At 42.7% G+C, this 19,549-nt stretch overlaps 1 protein-coding gene across 2 annotated transcripts in view; it reads left to right on the top strand.

Annotated features, from left to right (window-relative positions):
* cdh7a (cadherin 7a) overlaps nt 1-19,549 on the top strand; it is a 220,183-nt gene that overhangs the window by 131,636 nt on the left and 68,998 nt on the right. For both annotated transcript variants that reach the window (XM_073046464.1, XM_073046472.1), the window contains one exon: nt 18,660-18,847. In XM_073046464.1, coding sequence (XP_072902565.1) covers nt 18,660-18,847 — 188 coding nt within the window. The remainder of the gene's footprint in view (nt 1-18,659; nt 18,848-19,549) is intronic.

The raw sequence follows: 19,549 nt of genomic DNA, 5'->3' as shown, positions 1-19,549 counted from the left end.
AAACTGAAATAATAAAAAAGTGAGGTTGTGTTCATGGGTTCAATGTCCATTTAGTAATCGGATGGCAGAGGGAAAAAGGCTGTACCTGAATCACTGAGTGTGTGCCTTCTGGCTTCGGTACCCCCTTCCTGATGGTAACAATGAGAAGAGGGCATGTCCTGGATGATGGGGTCCTTAATAATGGACGCTACCTCTCTGAGACACCACTCTTTGGAGATGTCTTGGATACTATGCAGCCTATTACTCATGATGGTGTTGACTAATTTCCCAACTTTCTGTAGCTTCTTTCAATCCTGTGCAGTAGCACTCTCCACCCCCCCCCCCCACCCCCCCATACCAGATAGTGACACAGCCTGTCAGAATGCTCTCCATGGTACATCTGTAGAAGTTTTCGAGTGTTTCACATGACAAACTAAATCTTCTCAAGCTCCTAAAGAAACATAGCCACTGTATAATGTAGACTCCTGCTACTAATGTCCACGAATTTCTTTGAGCTTCTGTTGTCCATACTTGTACTGATTTCACATGCAGGTCTTCCAGCCACCCGTAGACCTCTCCTGAGAAGGGCAATTTTGGGATTGCAGTTGAGTCTTTGCTGAAGATAATAATCTCCATGGATTGCTGCCTCTGTGATCTCTTGTCCATTCATCTCTCCTCCCCACTACTCTCCCTCCTGGCAGTTATCCCTGCAAGCAGCCAATGTGCTACTCCTGCCCATTCCCCTCCTCCCTCACCTCCATTCAGGACCCCAAATAGTCCTTCCAGGTGAATCTGCTGGGATCGTCTACTGTGTCCAGTGCTCCAGATGTAGCCTGCCACCTCTATACTGGTGAGACTTTTTGTAAACTGGGTGACTGCTTCATTGAGCACTTTTGTTCCATCCACCAAAAACGGAGCTTCCCAGTAACCAAATATTTTAATTCTGATTCCCATTCCCATTTCAACACATTGGTCAACGGCCACTTCTTGTGTCACGATGAGGCCACCCTCAGGGCAGAGGTACAATACCTTATATTCCTTCTGTGGGGACTTCAACTGATGCCATGAATATCAATTTCTGCTTCCAGTTAAATAAAATCTCCTCTTCTTCTATTCCCCATTCTAGTCTCTTGCCTCTTCTCACCTCCCTATCACCTCCTCCCTTGTGCCACTCCTCCTTCCTTTTCTCCTATAGCCCACACTCCTCTCCTATTAGATTCCTTCCTTTCCAGTCCTTGCCCTTTCCCTCCCACCTAGCTTCATCTAACATCTTCTAGTTATCCTCTTTACCCTCCCTCCAGCTTTTTATTCTTTCTTTTCAGTCCTAAAGAAGATTCTTGGCCCGAAGCATTGACTGTTTGTTTATTTCCATGGATGCTGCCTGACTTGTTGAGTACCTCTAGCTTTTTGTGTGTGTTGCTTTGGATTTCCAGCATGTGCAAAATTCTGCATGCTTATTCACAAAGATGTTATGGAGGAGCATATAAATTCATGATGGGCATTGATAAGGTAAACTGTAACAGATTCTGCCAGTGTTGGGGAGCCTAAATCTGGAGACCATAGGTTTAAGGAGCAAGCGGAAAGATCTAAAGGGGGCCTGAGAGGCAAATTTTTCACACAAGAGTGTAGGCATATGGAACAAGGAAATGCTAGAGATGGGAACAGTTACAACAAAAAATAATTCAAATAGGTTAATAGATAGCAAATGCTTTGAGGGATACGGGCCAAGTGCAGGGGAACAGGATTAGCTCGCGGTCTGCTTGGATAGATGGGGCTGAAGAGACTGCTATATACTGTGTAACTGTGACTGAATTGGGAATTTATAAAATCGAGCAAGAGAAGATACTAAACCACCAGGTTGTTATCCAACCCCAACTGCTTAATGTTCTGCAGGGAAGGAAGCTTTCCCTCTACACCAGGTCTCGCCTGTCTTTGACTCCAGATTCACCAAATGATTTGACACTGTCACCTCAGCCAGGGGTCACTGGGGATGGACAGTAATTCTGCCATTTCCAGTGACATGCTAATCCTGTATAACAACAAGCAGCAGGCCCAATCATAAAGTCATATAGTACAGCATCCTACCATGTTAAAGCTGACCATAAACCACCCATCGGCATTAACCATTCAACCCAAAGAGATTTCTCCTGTTCTGTGTGCCTCAGGGAGTTTGAACGTTAACTGCTCCCCAGCTCGCAAACTGAAGATTTATTAACCATCTTCAAACGCAATATTTCAACTAAAAAGATCCGTCCAGTGGGACGTCTGCATCAAGCATTTTCACATTGGTAATAATGGACAAGTTGGATTTCAAACAACTGATTATGTACCTTGAAGCTTTGATTTGCCTTCAGGCAAGTTCACCTACTGTTCCTTTGGGATTACCCTCAGAAGAGCAATTGACTAGACTGGCCTTCACTTTACTGGAGTTTAAAAGAAAGACAGGTATTGCCATTGAACATTTTGAAATCCAAGAGGGATTAATAGGCTGGGTTGTCTAGGCCAGAATGAGAGAGATAATTTTTTAGAGTAAGGAGTGGATATTTAGGTCTGTGATTGAGAGAAACGGAACGTAGAAGAGTACAGCACAGGAACAATACTGCACAGAATGTACTACTAGGGTGTTAGTGTTAGTGGTGGTAAACATCCTAGAGACATAAAACCATGAAACCATAAGACATGGGAGCAGAATTAGGCCATTCAGCCCAGCAAGTCTGTTCCACCATTTCATCATGGCTGATGATAGATCCCACTGAACCTCACAGGTCTGCCTTCTCACCATATCCTTTGATGCCCTGATTAATCAGGAAACTGTCAACTTCTGCTTTGAATACAGTATACCAACAGACATGGCCTCCATTGCAGACTGTGGCAGAGTATTCCACAGATTCAGTACTCTCTGGCTAAAACAATTCCTCCTTACCTCTGTTCCAAAAAGTCACCCCTCTATTCTGAGGCTGTGCTCTCTAGTTCTGGATACCCCCACCATAGGAAACATCCTCTCCACATTCACCCCATCTAGGCCTTTCAACATTCGGTAGGTTTCAATGAGATCCCCCCTTTGACATCACATTCTTCTGAATTCCAGTCAGTGCAGGCCCAAAGCTGCTAAATGACAACACATCCTTTCTGACATAACGGACCCAAAACTGTTGACAACACTCCAAGTGTGGCCTGACCATAGGGGTTCCTGGAAAGGTGCATGAATATAGGAGGATGGACAGATATAGACATTGTATAGGCATAACAGATTATATTAGTTATAGGTTTAATTACTGGTTAAATTAATTAAACACAACATAGTGGATACTTCGACACAAGATGTCTGCCACACGGGATACTAAATTAATCTAAATCTTCTGATTCCTTTCTTCTCTACTGTCTAAAAACCTTTTAAACACTACTAATATATCTAATTCCTTCACCACCCCTGCAGCCTGATCCAAGGCACCCACCACTTCTAATATAATTGTTTTTCCCCCTCACCTTAAATGCATCTCCCTTAATATTTGACTTTTCCACCCTGGGAAAAAGATTCTGACTGTCTCCCCTATCTCTGCCGCTCATCACTATATGAACTTCTATCAAGTCTTCCCCTCAGACTTTCCCACGTTATTCCAACCTTCTCTTATAGGTCTTAAACTCCTTATAGCTTATACATCTCTTAGCTTTTTCTTAAGTATGAAGTAAAAGGATGCCATTTGAACCATCTAGTCCATGCTGGCTCTCAAAACATTCTCCACTTTCCCATTCCTTCACATAAATCCCTGTGACCTATTGTCAGTTACATGCCCATTGACACTAGAGGTAACTGATATGCGGTGGGAAGGAAGTGTGAATGTAGTAGCAGTGACTGGAAGGTAATAAGCAGGGACACAAAGTCTACAAGTGTTGGAATGTGATAGGGAAGGAAGGCGAAACACACAAAATGCTGGAGGATTTCAGCAGGTCAGGCAGCATCGATGGAAATGAATACAGTCGACGTTCCAGGCTGAGATGTTGACTGTCTATTCACTTCCATCGATGCTGCCTGACCTGCTGAATTTCTCCAGTATCTTGTGTGTTTTGCCTTGGATTTCTAGCATCTGCAGAATTTGTCATGTTAGTAACGTAGGTGATAATGGTACCATTAAAGGAGAGATTTCAGATTACTGTCATATACACCAGGGTGCAATGAAAGTCTTTGCTCACATAAAACTCACCAAGTTGAATACATGATAATAATAAATACGGCAATGAGCACAAAATAGAATTATAGAGGGAGTGTGGTGCAATCTGAAGTGGAGCGAAAAGAAATTCTGAAGTGACAGTAATGGAACAAGAGAGTGAGGTAAATTTAAGAGTCTAAGAACACTGCAGCACCTCTGGGAAGGTTTATCAGAGAGGTAATTAATAGCAGTGGGGAAGAAGGAGTCTGATCATCTCCTGTACCTCCTCCCAAAAGGTAGAAGAGAGGAAAGGGAATGGTCAGGGAGGCAGGTATCTTTGATGATACAGTGAACCTTCCTGAAGCAATGAACTGTGTAGGTGGACTGGATGGAAGGAAGTGATGAGCCTGTGATGGACTGGGAGATGTTCACTACACTGGACAAATTCCATCAGTCCAAAGCAGAGCTGTTGCCGTGCCAGTCTGAAATGCAACCCATCTGTAGAAGTTCAAGAGGGTCTCCCAGGGCAAGCCCAAATTTCCCAGGTGTCCATAATTTGCATTCTCGGTCCCTGCATTAGTGTGTTGGGCAGATAAAGTGCAAGTGGAAGTAACTGAGGGAAGGGATACAGAGGGTGGGTAGAATGAAAACGTTGAGGGGGAGGATCAGCCATTTTTGATCTCAGACATTGAAAGTTCTTCTCCCTCCCCCACAGATGCTGATTGATCCTCTGCATTCCTCCAGCAGACTACTGTCTGGAGAAAGCAAGTTGGTCGAATCGGCCGAGTGTGAGTGTGTGTGGAGATGAGCACATTGAATCAGCCATGCCTGCAATGAACAGATTATGGAATTAATAGCATGGCTGAGAGCTGTACCCCTCCAAATCCATGAGCAGTCTGGTTTCATAACTGGGTCGAGGCTTGTTGGGATGAGGGTTTGTTTAAAAAGTGGATTAATTTATCAATTTGAAAACAGGACTGTCCTGAAACCTCTGTTGGTTTGGCTCCTTAAAGAGGAACCTTATAAAACTCACAATGGATTTACTTGCTCTCAACAAAAGCCTGTGTCATGAATACTGAAATAGAAAGACATTTTTTGGGGATTTTTTACCTTTCAACAGACAATTGAAAAAAGACCATCCTAACCTGCATTTTTTAATGACCTTTATTGATGTAAAATGTGCCAATGCACTTCAGAACAACATAGAACTTAGAACAGTATAGTACAGAAACTGACCCTTCAGCCCACAATGCTGTGCTGGCCTAATTAAACAGGTAAAATTAACAGCCTAATTAAACTAATTCCTTCTGTCTACTTAAAATCCATATTCCTACATTCCTGCATATTCACATTCCCATCTAGGAGCCTCTTAAACACCTCTCGTTACCTCCTCCACCTCCCCAGCAACATATTCCAGGCACCCATCGCTCTCTGCACAACAAAAATGCCAACAACTCTCCTTTGACAGTCCCCTCTCTCGCTTTAATTGCATCCCTTCTCATAGTAGACATTACAACCTTGAGGAAAAGATACCAGTAAACAGAAAGCTGAGGGGAAGGTGTGTAGCAAGAGCTGCCAGGCAATAGGTAGATCCAGGTGAGAAGGGGTAATTGGCAATTGGGGGAGGGGATAGTAGACTTTAAATGTCAAAATCATATCGATTCCACCATTACCTTGTTCCAGACACCTGTGTAAAAACCTTGACCTGATCAAAAGGGCATCTTGATCAGCATGAAGGAATGGACTGAAGGCTGTTTCCCCATGCTCTATAATTCTTTAAGACTCTATGGCAATCCATAAACATCTTACAGTTCATGAACTATTCAATAAAATTAGCATGGAGTCTGCAGGACAGTTTTAGCAACTGAGCATCAAACATGCAGATCCATGGAGGCACATGCTTTCTGGATAATTTAATGTTTATGCTATTCTAAGAACCACAATCCTATCTTCATTTGGATGGATTGGAAGTGGTTACACTAATCAAAAGGTCTCCTCCCAGTGAAGTAACACAAATGAATGTGTTATTATCCTGACTTGTATGTACAGCACGTCTCTACACATACATATGCAGCATCTGCGGAATGGAAGGGCTAATGGTAGTAGAAACTTGGCTTGCTTTCTATCACATATGGATATAATATATGACATAGGCTGGAACTAAAATGAGTTCTGGCTTCTGCCCATTATCAAGCTCTGCTGATACAAACCAGAATTAGCAAAGGTGTAGAAAAAGTTAATGATTTATGGCATAATCTCAAAGCTTGTTCAAGCAATTCCTCTCAGTGATTGCAAGCAGCCATTTTGTTGAAATTCATTCCTTTCTGGCAAATCCTGCATTTTATGTTATCCTTCCTCAATTTTTATCAAAATGTGGGTTTAAAAATTACTGTGGAGGAGAGTTATTCTAATGTCTTTGTTCTGAATATTCTGTCACATTTTCAGCCGGGCAGATAACGACACCATATTTCCTTTCAGTATATTTAGTGGGTTTTTATAATAACCTGATTGTGCCATGGCTGTTAAAGGCATTTAAGCTTCTTTTCAATGGAAAGTTTCTGAATTGCCATAAGTTAACCACAATGCTGCTATAGAAACCTTGAAGTGGTGTGTATAGTTTTGGTTGATCTGTTCGAGAAAGGGCATGGTTGAACTAAAAATAATGGATGGCATCTGCTAGTCTCGTGAGACCAGGGTGCAGACCTCGGCAAGGTTGTATGGAAGACCGGCAGCTGCCCAAGCAGCAGATCTCCCATTTAAGCATATAACAATTACAACACGGAAACAGGCCATCTCAGCCCTTCTAGTCTGTGCCGATGCTTACACTCACCTAGTCCCACTGGCCTGCACTCAGCCCATAACCCTCCATTCCTTTCCTGTCCATATACCTATCAAATTTTACTTTAAATGACAATACCGAACCTGCCTCTACCACTTCTACTGGAAACTGATTCCACACAGCTACCACTCTCTAAGTAAAGAAATTCCCCCTCTAGTTACCCTTAAAATTTTGCCCGCTAACTCTCAACTCATGTCCTCTTGTTTGAACCTCCCCTACTCTCAATGGAAAAAGCCTATCCACGTCAACTTGATCAATCCCCCTCATTATTTTAAATACCTCTATCAAGTCCCCCCTCAACCTTCTACGCTCCAAAGAATAAAGACCTAACTTGTTCAGCCTTTCCCTGTAACTTAGGTGCTGAAACCCAGGTAACATTCTAGTAAATCTTCTCTGTACTCTCTCTATTTTGTTGATATCTTTCCTATAATTCGGTGACCAGTACTGTACACAATACTCTAAATTTGGCCTTACCAGTGCCTGGTACAATTTTAACATTACATCCCAACTCCTATACTCAATGCTCTGATTTATAAAGGCCAGCATAACAAAAGCTTTCTTCACTACCCTATCCACATGAGATTCCACCTTCACATGAGATTCCACCTCGCCTCTCCATGCCACCGATGTTGTCTAAGGGAAAGGCAAGGGCAAATACAGCTTGGCACCAGTGATGTCACAGGAGTTGCCAGAGAGAGGTTGAAGGCAACGTCGGACTGCCTTAGGGACTCCAGCTCTGGATTTGTCCTCAGGGTTTATTCCCGAAGCCTTTCCCATGAGTGGGTATGGCCACAAGGCAGCGGAGGTTTGAAATCAGAGTTTTCCCTCACTTAGATGGACTGCCTTCCCAGGCTGACGAGCTCCATCTACCCGAAGCACTGGTTTTCAGGCGCCAGGACCCGCCTTCACCCCTTCTCCTGTCAGTAAAAACAGTTCCGCCAGGCTTAGAGGCTAAGCCACACGAGAAGGCCAAGAGTTGGACTTGGTTGTCAGAGGTTATTTGAGGCGCATGCCATGAGGAGCACTTTTAGGTAGTGGGAGCTTATCCCCACTACCACTTCTCGGCTTGACAACCTTGGAACCGAACTAAAAAATAACACTGAGTCAATTTAAGTGGATGTTGCCAGGACTAGACATCTGAGTTACTGCTGCTAGAGGTAATGATTGAGGCAGGTATAACAATCTGACTTAAGATCCATGGATAGATACATGGAGGGGCAGAGCTTGTAGAGATATGGACCGAATGCAAGGAATTGCAACTTGTTAGGGTGGCACCAAGGTAAGCATAGACTCACTGGGCTGAAGGGCCTGTATTTCTGTTATATTGCTCTATGATGCTACAAATTTGATCTCCTTACTAATAATCAACTTCAAGAGTGCTATTGATTCAATCCCAGAGAAATAAATGGTACAGAATCCTCCAAAGATACAAAGCAGTAGCTTTGATTCTCAACAAGTCAGATGACCACCTGCTGTCTTAGTTAGGATGTTAATTATGAGCTGCCATCTATATGGTATTGTTGCAAACTTGTTATTTCACATCAAAGGCTTTGCTGACACTAAGTGAAACAGCTTCACATAGCTCAACCTATTAGAAGGTATAAAGTAATCTGGATGTTTAATTTTGGCATGTTTTCTCTATTTTCATTTTGGTGAGCTAGATGTCACTGGCAAGACAAGCATTTATTATCCATCCACAATTGCCCTTGGGAAGATGGTGTTGAGGTGTCTTCTTGAGCCACAGCATTCCTTTAGGTGAAAGCGTTTCCAAAAACGCTCCAGGATTTCCAACTATACAGTACAGACTCAGACCATAGGCTCACAACATCTGTGCCAAGCATCATTTAGACCAAATTCAAAGTTCAAAGTCAAATTTATTATCAGAGTACATACACGCCACCACAAACAACCCTGAAATTCTTTTTTTGTGGGTATACTTAGCAAGTGAGGATGAAGAAACAGCATTATATTTCCATCAGGTTGGCATGAGACTCATTCATGGGGGTAGGAATTTAGAGTGGCTGGTTTTCCCACATCCTTAATACTCCTTTCTTCGTTCTGGTGGAGGTCAGGACTTTGGAAGGAGCTATTGGAGCAGTTTACAGATGGTACACACACCAGTCTCTGTAACGCGATTGTGGAGTGGATGCTTATTGAGAGTGAAGGATGGAGTGCCCATCAACCAGGAGGCTCTGCCATCGGTGGTGACACAAGAACCCGAAAATGCTGAAATCTGAGGCAAGAGGCAATCTGCTGAGGAACAGTGGGTCAAGCAGCAACTGTGGAAGGAAATGAATTGTTGACATTTTGGGTTAAAACCTTGCAGTGGGACTCAGATTCAAGGTATTTGACCCAAAAAGTCAAAAGTTTCCTCACACAGAATCAGAATCAAGTTTATTATCACTTACATATGTTGTAAAACATATCCTTCACCATTGCTGCTGCCCTCATCCGCATCTCCTCCATTTCCCGGACATCTGTGCTCACCCCACCTTCCTGCTGCCTTTACAGTTCCTCTTGTCCTTTCTACCACCCATGAGACTCACATCCTCTGCCATCTCCAAAGAGATCCTACCACCAAACATTTCTTTACCTTCCTCCCTCTCTCCACTTTCCACAAGAATTGCTCCATTCTTGATTCCTTAGTCCCTTCATCTCTCCCCACTTATCCCTGCAAGCAGCCGAAGTCACCTCCTCCCTCACCTCAATTCAGGGCTCCATTCAGTCTTTGTAGCTGAGGCAACATCAACTGCAAATCTGCTGGGATCATCTATTGTATCTGGTGATCCCATTGTGGCCTCCTCTGCAGTGCTGAGACTCGTCGTAAATTGGAGGATTGCTTTATCGAGCATCTCTGCTCCATCTGCCAAAAATGGAACTTCCCAAAAGTCAAACGTTTTAATTCCAATTCTTTTTCCTACTCTGACATGTTGGTCCATGGCCTCCTCGTGTACCATGATAAGGCCACTCTTAGGATCGAGGAGCATCTGGGTAGTTTCCAACCTGATGGCATAAATATCGATTTCTCCTTCCATTAAAAATATGTTTCCCTCCCCCTCCCCTCTTCTTCCATTCCCTTCTCTAGCCTCTTACCTATTCTCACCTGCCTATAACCTCCATCTGATGCCTCTCCTCTTTCCCTTTCTCCCATGGTCTGTTCTCCTATCAGATACCTTCCCTTTCCCTTTCCCACCCACCTGGCTTCACCAATTACCTTCTAGCTATCCTCCTTCCCCTCTCCCCAGCTTTTTTAAAAAATTCTGGAATATTCTTCCTTCATTTCCAGCCCTAAAGAAGGGTCTTCGCCTGAAACATTGAATATTTGCTCATTTCCGTAGATGCCGCCTGAACTGCTAAATTCCTCCAGCATTTTGTGTGTGTTGCTGTAGATTTCCAGCATCCGCAGAACTCCTTGTGTTTATGTTCTAAAATGTGTTGTTTTGTGGTAGCAGTGCTGTGCAAGATATAAAGAAGTATAAGTTACAATAGGAAATATAATAATTAAATAGTGCAAAGAGGAATAGTGAGATAGTGTTTATGGGTTTATGGACTTCTCAGAAGTTTGATGGAAAAGGGGGGAGAAGCTATTACAAAAATGTTCCTTGTGCATCTTCAGGCTCCTGAACTTCCTCGTTGATGATAGTAATGAGATTATGCCCTCTGGTTCTAGACTCAACCACTATAGAAAACATCTTCTCCTCAACTGCTGTGTCCAGGCCTTTCAATATTTGATAGGCTTCAATGAGTTCCTGCCTTGTTCTTCCAAGCACCAGTGAGCACACACCCAGAGCTATCAAGCACTCCCCACACATTAACCCCTTCATTTCCAGAAACATTCTCATAAGCTTCCTCTGGACCCTCTCTATTGCCAGCACATCTCTTCCCGGATTAGGGACCCAAAGCTGCGCACAATACCCCGAGTGTGGTCTGACCAATACCATACAAAGCTTCAACACCACATCCTTGAATGCCAACGCAGCATCAGCCTTCCTCACCACCAGCTCAACCTGCAAGTCAATCTTCAGGGAATCCTGCACAAGGACTCCCAAGTCCTTTCACACCTCTGATTCCTAAATTTAGAAAATAGTGAAATGTGTTGTTTTGCAGCAGCAGTACAGTATGATACGTAATAAAAAACACTATAAAATACAATAAAAAATATAGGGAAAATAGTTAGGTAATGGACATGGGTTCATTGTCTATTCACAGCTCTACATATATAAGTGCATTAAGGCAGTACAAAGGGGAAAGCAATAATAAAGATGATGGGAACAAGCACAACAAGCTTTCCAAAACTTGCCACCTATGGACCTCTGAACAGAATGTAGTGTTATGGTTACAGAGAAAGTGCATTGCAGGCAGAAAACTAAGTTACAGAGGCCATGCCTAGTTTGATTGGTAGATAAAGAGATCATCTTTATTGTATAAGGGGTCCATTCAAGAACCTTCAAACAGCAGGGTAGGAGCTTGGGAATGCAAACCTGGTGGTACGTGTTCTCGCACTTTAGTATCTTCTGTCCTATGGGAGTAAGGAGAAGAGGGAATTTCTAAGTTGAGAGGTGTCTTTGATTATGTTGACCTGAGGCTGAGTATCATCTATGAACATGGACTGGTGGAGCAGGCTGGAGGAGTTGTATAATTTGCTCCTGCATCACTTATTTTTGTGGACTGGTCATTCAAGAAAGTGGCAAAGAGGAACTTTTATCATTGTCATCCTGGATATAGGATCTGCTTTTCAAGGATGCCATCATGTTCCCAGCTCAGCTGTATAGATGGAGTTAGATGTGGAAGGCATAAGTAAATCATTATCACATTGTGTACTGAAATAAAAACAGAAACTTCTGAAAACACCCAGCAGATCAGAGAGAGAAAAAAAGAAAATAAGTTCCTAGTTCTCATGAAGAATCTTGGACGAAACTCTTTTAACTCTCTTTTATTTTTTAACCAATGCTGCCTGACTGTTGAATGTTTCCAGCATTTACTGCTATTTATTTCAGAGTTTCAGCATCTACAGTTTTACATTGATTTGTATTTTCCCAGTGTAGACTGGCTAGACCAAGTGTTTGATTTTTGTGCTGTATATTCTTTGTAATTCCATGTGTTTGGAAATTCTCAAAAGGGCTTTAGACCAATAGCTAATGGCTTGGGGAAAGAGCATGTTTGAGAAATTTTAAAGTGCTGGCAAAGATGTGGGTAGAAGAGGGCACGACATGCCCTCTTCTCATTGTTACCATCAGGAAGGAGGTATAAAAGCCTGAAGGCACACACTCAGCAATTCTGGGACAGCTTCTCCCGCTCAGCCATCTGATTTCTAAATGGACATTGTACCCATGAACACTAGCTCACATTTTTTCCGTTTTTTGCACTATTTTTAAATCAACTAGTTAACTAACACACACACACACACACACACACACACACACACACACACACACACACACACACACACACACACACACACACACACACACGCAGACACGTTAACACACGTTAACACATTTCACGACACATGGCAGTGATATGAAACCTGATTCTTGGTGCTGTTTAATTGAAAGTTGAGAACAGTTGCGTGGTGGCATGGCGAGAGGAGCAACTGCACCATTCTCAGCATAAGGACCATTTACATATGGTGGAGTAATGTGAGTGCATGGAGTCTCTGTCCCAGTTACACTTCCTCTCTCTCCTCTGCCACCAGAAGCTGCATAAGAACACGTGCAAAAGCAGCCAAGCAAATTTCCTGAGCTGTTGGCCAACTGAGAGGCTCTGAGGAAAACAGAATAAACAGCAGCAAGTCCCAAAGGCAGCAGCTGCTGCTGCTGCAGTCAGAGCAGGGTCATCAACCTACCAGGTCTGCAAGTCCTATGCCCTTATGGAACTGGAAGTTGATGCCCTCACAATCCATTGGCTCTCAGTGGGTGGGATAGTTGCCCGCTATGCGGTCCCTAAATTTCTTCTCCTCTACCCCATTTCATTATTTAAAATAACCCCAGCAATCTCTGAAGTTTGGCCTGGACTCACAGCAGGATGAAAACACATGTTCTGCCACAGCCTGATTCCAATGCGTGGGAGCAGAGCTGACAAAACATTCCTTCTCTGATTGGCACATTGGTGTATTTTAGATGCTTTTGGGAATATTGATTGAAAGGATAAAGGTGTAAAAGAAAGAAAAGGAAAATAAACAGACTCAAAATCAAAATGAAGTCACTTTGATTTACAAAGGTGAAACTGTATGTAACATGTCGAGTTTTATTGGTAAAAGGCAATTTGAGCTAAAGGAATAAAAGTGAATTATACAGACTTCTTTCTCATACAGTGATTCTGCAAAGCAAATTTCTTTTCTAAATTTGCTCACACAGTAAACTTTTACCTTTATCATGAGTTAAAACATACTGTGTACAGAAAGGACATGATTGCTTTGGAGGGGTGCAGAGGGCATTCACAAGCTCAAGGGAATTATAGTTATGGAGTGAGACTATCCAGCTGGGATTGTTTTCTTTTGGATGAGTAAAGAGTTCATTGAGGTGGGTAACTCTCTAGTTCTAGTTCAAGTTCAACTTTAATTATCATTCAACCATACATGAATTTAGCCAAACGAAATTGTGTTTCTCTGGGGCCAAGGTGCAAACCACATTACCAACAGCACACAGCACACTACACACTACACATTGCACATAGCACAAATAGAGCATATGTTTACAATTTCAGAAAAACATTCAGCTACAAAGAAAAAAATAACACTGCCCAAGCCCCTGAGAGGCATGACTGTAGATGATCCTGGACCAGTTTGATCTTCCATGCAGATCAGCACAGAATGAGCACTGGAAGGCAGCACTGTGGAATATTGAAGAGGAGCCCTGACGGGAGGGCCAGCACCCAACCCAGTACGGATTCCAGCGCACCCAGCAGAGGTCCATGCGCTCGCCCACACTGCCTCAGCTCTCCTTCTCTGGGTGACTGCAACAGACTTCTGCATCCAAGGTGACCCCACAGCGTAGGCATAATCCTCGTTACAACTGAAGCAATGCAGCTCCCACACTGTAGATCTTGCCAATGAACCAGTAAACCAGACATGCTGTATTCTACGTTACCAATATCCAACACAGCCTTGCAGTCGCAATAAAAGCACCCAAAACAATCACTTGCTCCACTTGTTGGATCACACATCATCTCAGCACAATGGTGTGCAACAAGTCTAAGTGACAACTCAACAACGGTACAAATAAGTCCAGCACTATTGCTATCGAGCAACTCTGTGTGATGGGATAGTCTTGCAGTACTTAATGTTCTTAGTATCCAGCAGTGACTTGCATTTGTAAGAAAGACATACAAGGTGAATAAACGTTCCTTTGATTGAACCTGGAGTATCCTCTGCGTCCGAGTGTGCCTCCATCATATCGGAAATCTACTTCTTCCTCATCTCCAGTCACCAGTCTCAGTCACCTGGAGTGAAGGAGGTTGAGAGGTGATCTGATGGAGACATGTAAAATTATGAAAGACATAGATAGGGTATATCATGAGTGTCTGTTTCCCATGTTAGGAGTGTCCAAAACTGGAAGACATAGCATTAGAGTGAGAGAAGGGAGATTTAAAGGGGATCTGAGGGATAAAATTTTTCAAAGAGCATTTGGTATCTGGAATAAACTTCCATACACATATTAGTTTCTTGTCATATACACCAGGGTGCAATGACAGAAGAGATGTTGAAGCCAAGGATAGTAACAACATTTAAGAGGCATCCAGAAATAAAGATTATTTTCCTGTTGGGGTGAGTAGAGCATTTGATGATGCATTGTCAGTACCTGCAATTCACCAGTGGGTGAATATTAAACAAATAGGATGGGGGTGCTGAAAGAATGGAAAAAGAGTCACTAGTCATAAGCTAAAGCACATCTGTTAATCATGGCTACAACAGCAAATATGAAATCTGTGTGTACAGTGGAAACATCTTTTCTAAAGTGCATACAAATAGTTGATAAAGTTTAGTAGAGAGAAATATATTAGCTGATGCACTTTGGCAGGAGGTAGAGCACAATGTAGAGTTAATGACAACATTTGAAAGGTGCGTAGGATTGGAGAGATTTTTGTGTACTGCACAAATCTTTAAAATGGCAGCACTTGTTGAGAGAGTAAACCATATGGGATCTTTGGATTTATAAATAGAAGCATGGATACAAAAGCAGGGAAGTTATCGACAACTTGCATTAAAAAATAACTCATTAGACCACAACAAGAAAATTATATCCATTTCTGAATAGTTTTGGAAGGACATCAAGGACTTGTATAGAGTTATGAGCAGAGAAAGTTTAAAAATTGGAAGAGGTTTAATAGAATAAATAGGGAGATACAATTTTTACTGACAAGAATGTAACATAACCACATAGATTTAAAGTAATTGACACAAAAGCAACTGAAGGTGATGAATTTTTTTCACACTGTGGGTTGCTATTCCAGAAGTCTTGCCTAAAAAAACAATTTGAAATAGATTCTAAAGTAACTTGTTAGAGTTGTGGGAAAAGTGAAGGCAACTCTAATCAGGTTACAAGTTGAGTCGAGTGCAGATCTGGTCACTGGTAATAATTGACTCACAGATTATAGATTACAGACAAAGGCTAAATACGTTGAGCTTCAGCAGTAAGAAGAAAAGGTGATGGGAGCAGACACAGCTAGCTCTCCTAAACATGCCACCGATGAATCACTGAACAAGTCAATGACCTTCCTCTGCTATAACCATTCTTGACTCGTGGTGTCAAAATCATGGTGGATGAAACAGAGCTCCGTGCTGTCACTGTGAGAAGGCTGTGGAGATGGTGAGGGGCTGTTAAAAAGAGGGAGTGGGGACATGATGAGGACAGTGTGGGTATGGGGTAGGGGTGGGAGTGAGAAGGGGATGTGGGTGTGTTGGGTGGGTGTGGGGAGGTGGCATGGAGAGCTTGTGGAGGGGGTAACAAGAGGGTGAGTGGAGGGGTGAGGGTGAGTCAGTGAATGAGGGTTCACAGTATGGACTCAGTTTCATGAACTTACATCTCATGGGAGGCTGTTTGAGAGGGGTTGTGGGGAGGCAGTCGATGGTGTGGGTGGGGGTTCAGGGTGAGGGGTCAGTTAGAGAGTGTGAAACGGGTGTGGAGAGGGGTACGGGTGTATTTGGAGGTTGTGGGGAGGAAGTTGTTGGTGGGAGGGGGAGAAGGGTGTGGAGAGGAGTTGTGAGAGCATGAGGAGGTTTTAGGAGGGCGGTGAATGGTAAGGGGAGGGTGTTCAAAGAATGGGGTGGGGTGAGCACATGTGCCATTACAAAGAAAGCACCACAGTGCCTCTGCTTTCCTAAATGTTTGTGAAGATTTGGTGTTTCAATTAAAACTTCTATGGCAGTGGAAAGTATATTGATTGGTTGCATTGTGGCCTGGTATGGAAACACCAAAGCTCTTGAAGAGAAAAGCCTGCAAAAAGTACTGGTTACAGCCAAGTCCGACATGCATGAAACTCTCCTCACCATTGAGCGCATCTACCATAGGGCACTGACACAGGAAAACAAGGACCCCCACCACCCAGGTCATGCTCTCTTTTCACTGCTGCCATGAGAAAGGAGGGACAAGAGCCTTAGGATCCACATCACCAGCTTCAGGAACTGTTATTACCCCTCAACCATCAGGCTCCTGAACAAGCAGGTAGAACTTCACTCACCACAATACTGAAATGATTCCACACATCATGGACACACTTTCAAGGACCCTACAACTCTTGTTCTTGATATTTATTACTTAGTTATTTATTGTTATTATCTGGTGTTTTGTGTTTCTATTTTCATTTGGACAATTTGCTGCTTTTTGCACAGTGGCTGTTTATCCATCTTTGTCATGTGCAGTTTTTTAATGATTATATTGTTTTTCTTTGTATTTACTGTGAATGCCCACAAATGGATCTCAGGGTAGTTACATGATGATATATTTGTACTTCAGTAATAAATGTACTTTTAACTTTGAATTTTGAGTGGGGAGGTTGAGGGAGAGCTTGTGGGAGGGTATAGAGAGTGTAGAATGAGGGTTAATGGTACAGTGTGGGAGTAGGGAGTATGAGGAATGCATGGGGAGGTGGTGTGAAGAATGTGCAAGTTTTGCGTGGGTGAAGGGCTGGTTGTGAGGTGGCTAGAAAGTCTGTATGAGGGTATGGGAATAGTGTGGGAGGGTGGGGGAAGGTATTCAGGGTGGGGGTTCAGGATTAATAGAAGGTGTGGGGGAAGTGTGGGGAGGATGGGGAGGGGTTGATGGTGCAGGGTGGAAGTGAAAAGTGTGAGGAGGTGAGGGGGTGAATGGAGGAGATAGAAAATGTATGTCAAAAAGGCAATGTTATGTATATAATGGGAGATTTCAGTATGCAGGGAGATCAGGAAAATCAGGTTGGTGCTGATTTTGGATCCTGAGAGGAAATTTGTAGACTGCCTATGAGATGGCTTTTTAGAGCAGCTTTGTTTGAGCCCATTTGGGGTTCAGCTATTCTGGACTGGGTGTTGTGTAATGAACTGGATTTGATGAAGGAGCTTAAGGTAAAGGAACCCTTAGGAGACAGTGATCATAACATGATAGAATTCACCTTGCAAATGGAGAGGAAGAAGCTAAAGTCAATATTACAGTGGAATAAAGGGAATTACATAGGCATGAGAGAGGAGCTGGGATGATGGCAGAGCAGCAAAGTCTGTAGTTTCTAGGAGCAATTCAGAAAATTCAGGACAGATACATCCCAAAGAAGAAGTACTCTAAAGTAGGATAACATGATAGTGACTGACAAGTGAAGTCAAAATCAACATAAAAGAAAAGCCTATAATAGAGCAAAAATTAGTGGGAAGTTTGAGGGTGGGAAACTTTTAAAAACCACCAGAAGACAGCTAAAAAAGTCATAAGGAGGAAAATGGTGAAATATAAAGGTAAGCTAACCAATAATATCAAAGAGGATAAATTTCTTTTTCAGATATACAGTATCAAGAGTAAATGAGAGGCACAAGTAGTGCATTTTTTGTACCATGCATTGATGCAGCATGTTAGGATACTCTCTACTGCACATCTGTAGAAGAGTGTGAGTATTGATTGTGATGTCCTGTTTTCTTCAGCCTCCTCAGAAAGGAGGGACATTGGTGAGCTTTCTTGATTGTGTAGGATGTGCTCTGGGACCATGAGAGGTTATGTGAGATGTGCACTCCAAGGAGTTTGAAAATGCACTGCTGTGCCAACGATGAAAAGAGGATTGTGAGTGGTGCGAGTTCAACCAAATTTGATACCCATCTTCTTTATCCTGTTGACTTTGAGGAAGAGGTTATTTACCTGGCACCAGGCTTCGAGCTCTTCCCCCTTCTCTTTGCAGGCCAGCTCAGAAGTTGACAGAATTATTAAAGGATCCCAAAGGGCAGAGATCAATGTTGTTGGGAGTAACAGTAGAGCCCAAGTTTCAGAAGTGAACTGGGAAAACGTTCCTCCTTTCCACAGGCAGTGGACAGTACTTTATTATCTGCTAATTTTAAATCAAAGACTGGATGTTTCTTTTTGACAAAACTTTATGAGAGAAATAGTAAATTTGGCCACAAATCAGGCCTAAACACAAGAAAGACAAAAGAGCCCTTTAAAGATCTTTGAAAAGTTAATCAAGTAGCACAGGGTGTACTGCAGAGTGTGTTTAGGAGAATGATGGTTCTAACTGTCTTCCCACAGGGTTTTATCAATACAACGTGCCTGAGTCTTTACCTGTGACTTCCACTGTCGCCAAAATAAAAGCTCTTGATGATGACATTGGCCCAAATGCTGAGATGGAATATAAAATCATTGATGGTGATGGATACTCCGTCCTTCAGATTGCCACCGACAGGGAGACTCAGGAAGGGATCATAACTCTTCAGAAGGTAAGTCTGTTCATACTTCACTGAAACGCAAGTATAAAAGTTTTTTTTTGATTAAAATGAATGCCTTTGGAGAGTGAACTGAGATTGAAAAGCAGAACCAGATTCATTAAAGATGAAATTTGAAAGTAAGCTAGCCAATAATATAAAAGAGGATACAAAAGGTTTTTTTTCATATATATAAAGAACAAAAGAGAGACGAGAGTGGATATCGAACAGCTGGAAAATGATACTGAAGTTGAAATGGGTAACAACGGAAATGGTGGATGAACTTAGTAAGTATTTTACATCAGCCTTCACTGTGGAAGACACTAGCAGAATGGTAGAAATGTGAGAGTGTCAGAGGACAGAAGTGAGTGTAGTTGCTATCACTAAGGAAAAGGTGCTTGGGGAGCTGAAAAGTCTGAAGGTAGATAAGTCACATAGACCATTTGGATTGCACTGCAGGGTTCTGAAAGAGGTAGCTGAAGAGATTATGGAGGCATTAGCAATGACCTTTCAAGAATCACTGGATTCGGGAATGGTTTCAGAGGACTGGAAGATTGCAAATGTCACTCCACTTTTTAAGAAGGGAGAGAGGCAGAAGGAAGGAAATTACAGGCCTGTTAGCTTGACTTCAGTGGTTGGGAAAATGTTGGAGTCTATTATTAAGGATGGGCTTTCAGGGTACTTGCAGGCATGTGACAAAATAGGCCAAAGTCAGTA

This window comes from Hemitrygon akajei, chromosome 1 (genome assembly GCF_048418815.1).
Source record: "Hemitrygon akajei chromosome 1, sHemAka1.3, whole genome shotgun sequence".
In the NCBI taxonomy this organism is placed as follows: domain Eukaryota; kingdom Metazoa; phylum Chordata; class Chondrichthyes; order Myliobatiformes; family Dasyatidae; genus Hemitrygon; species Hemitrygon akajei.
The sequence above is the reverse complement of the archived record's forward strand: the minus strand, read 5'-3'. Positions and strand labels throughout refer to the sequence as shown.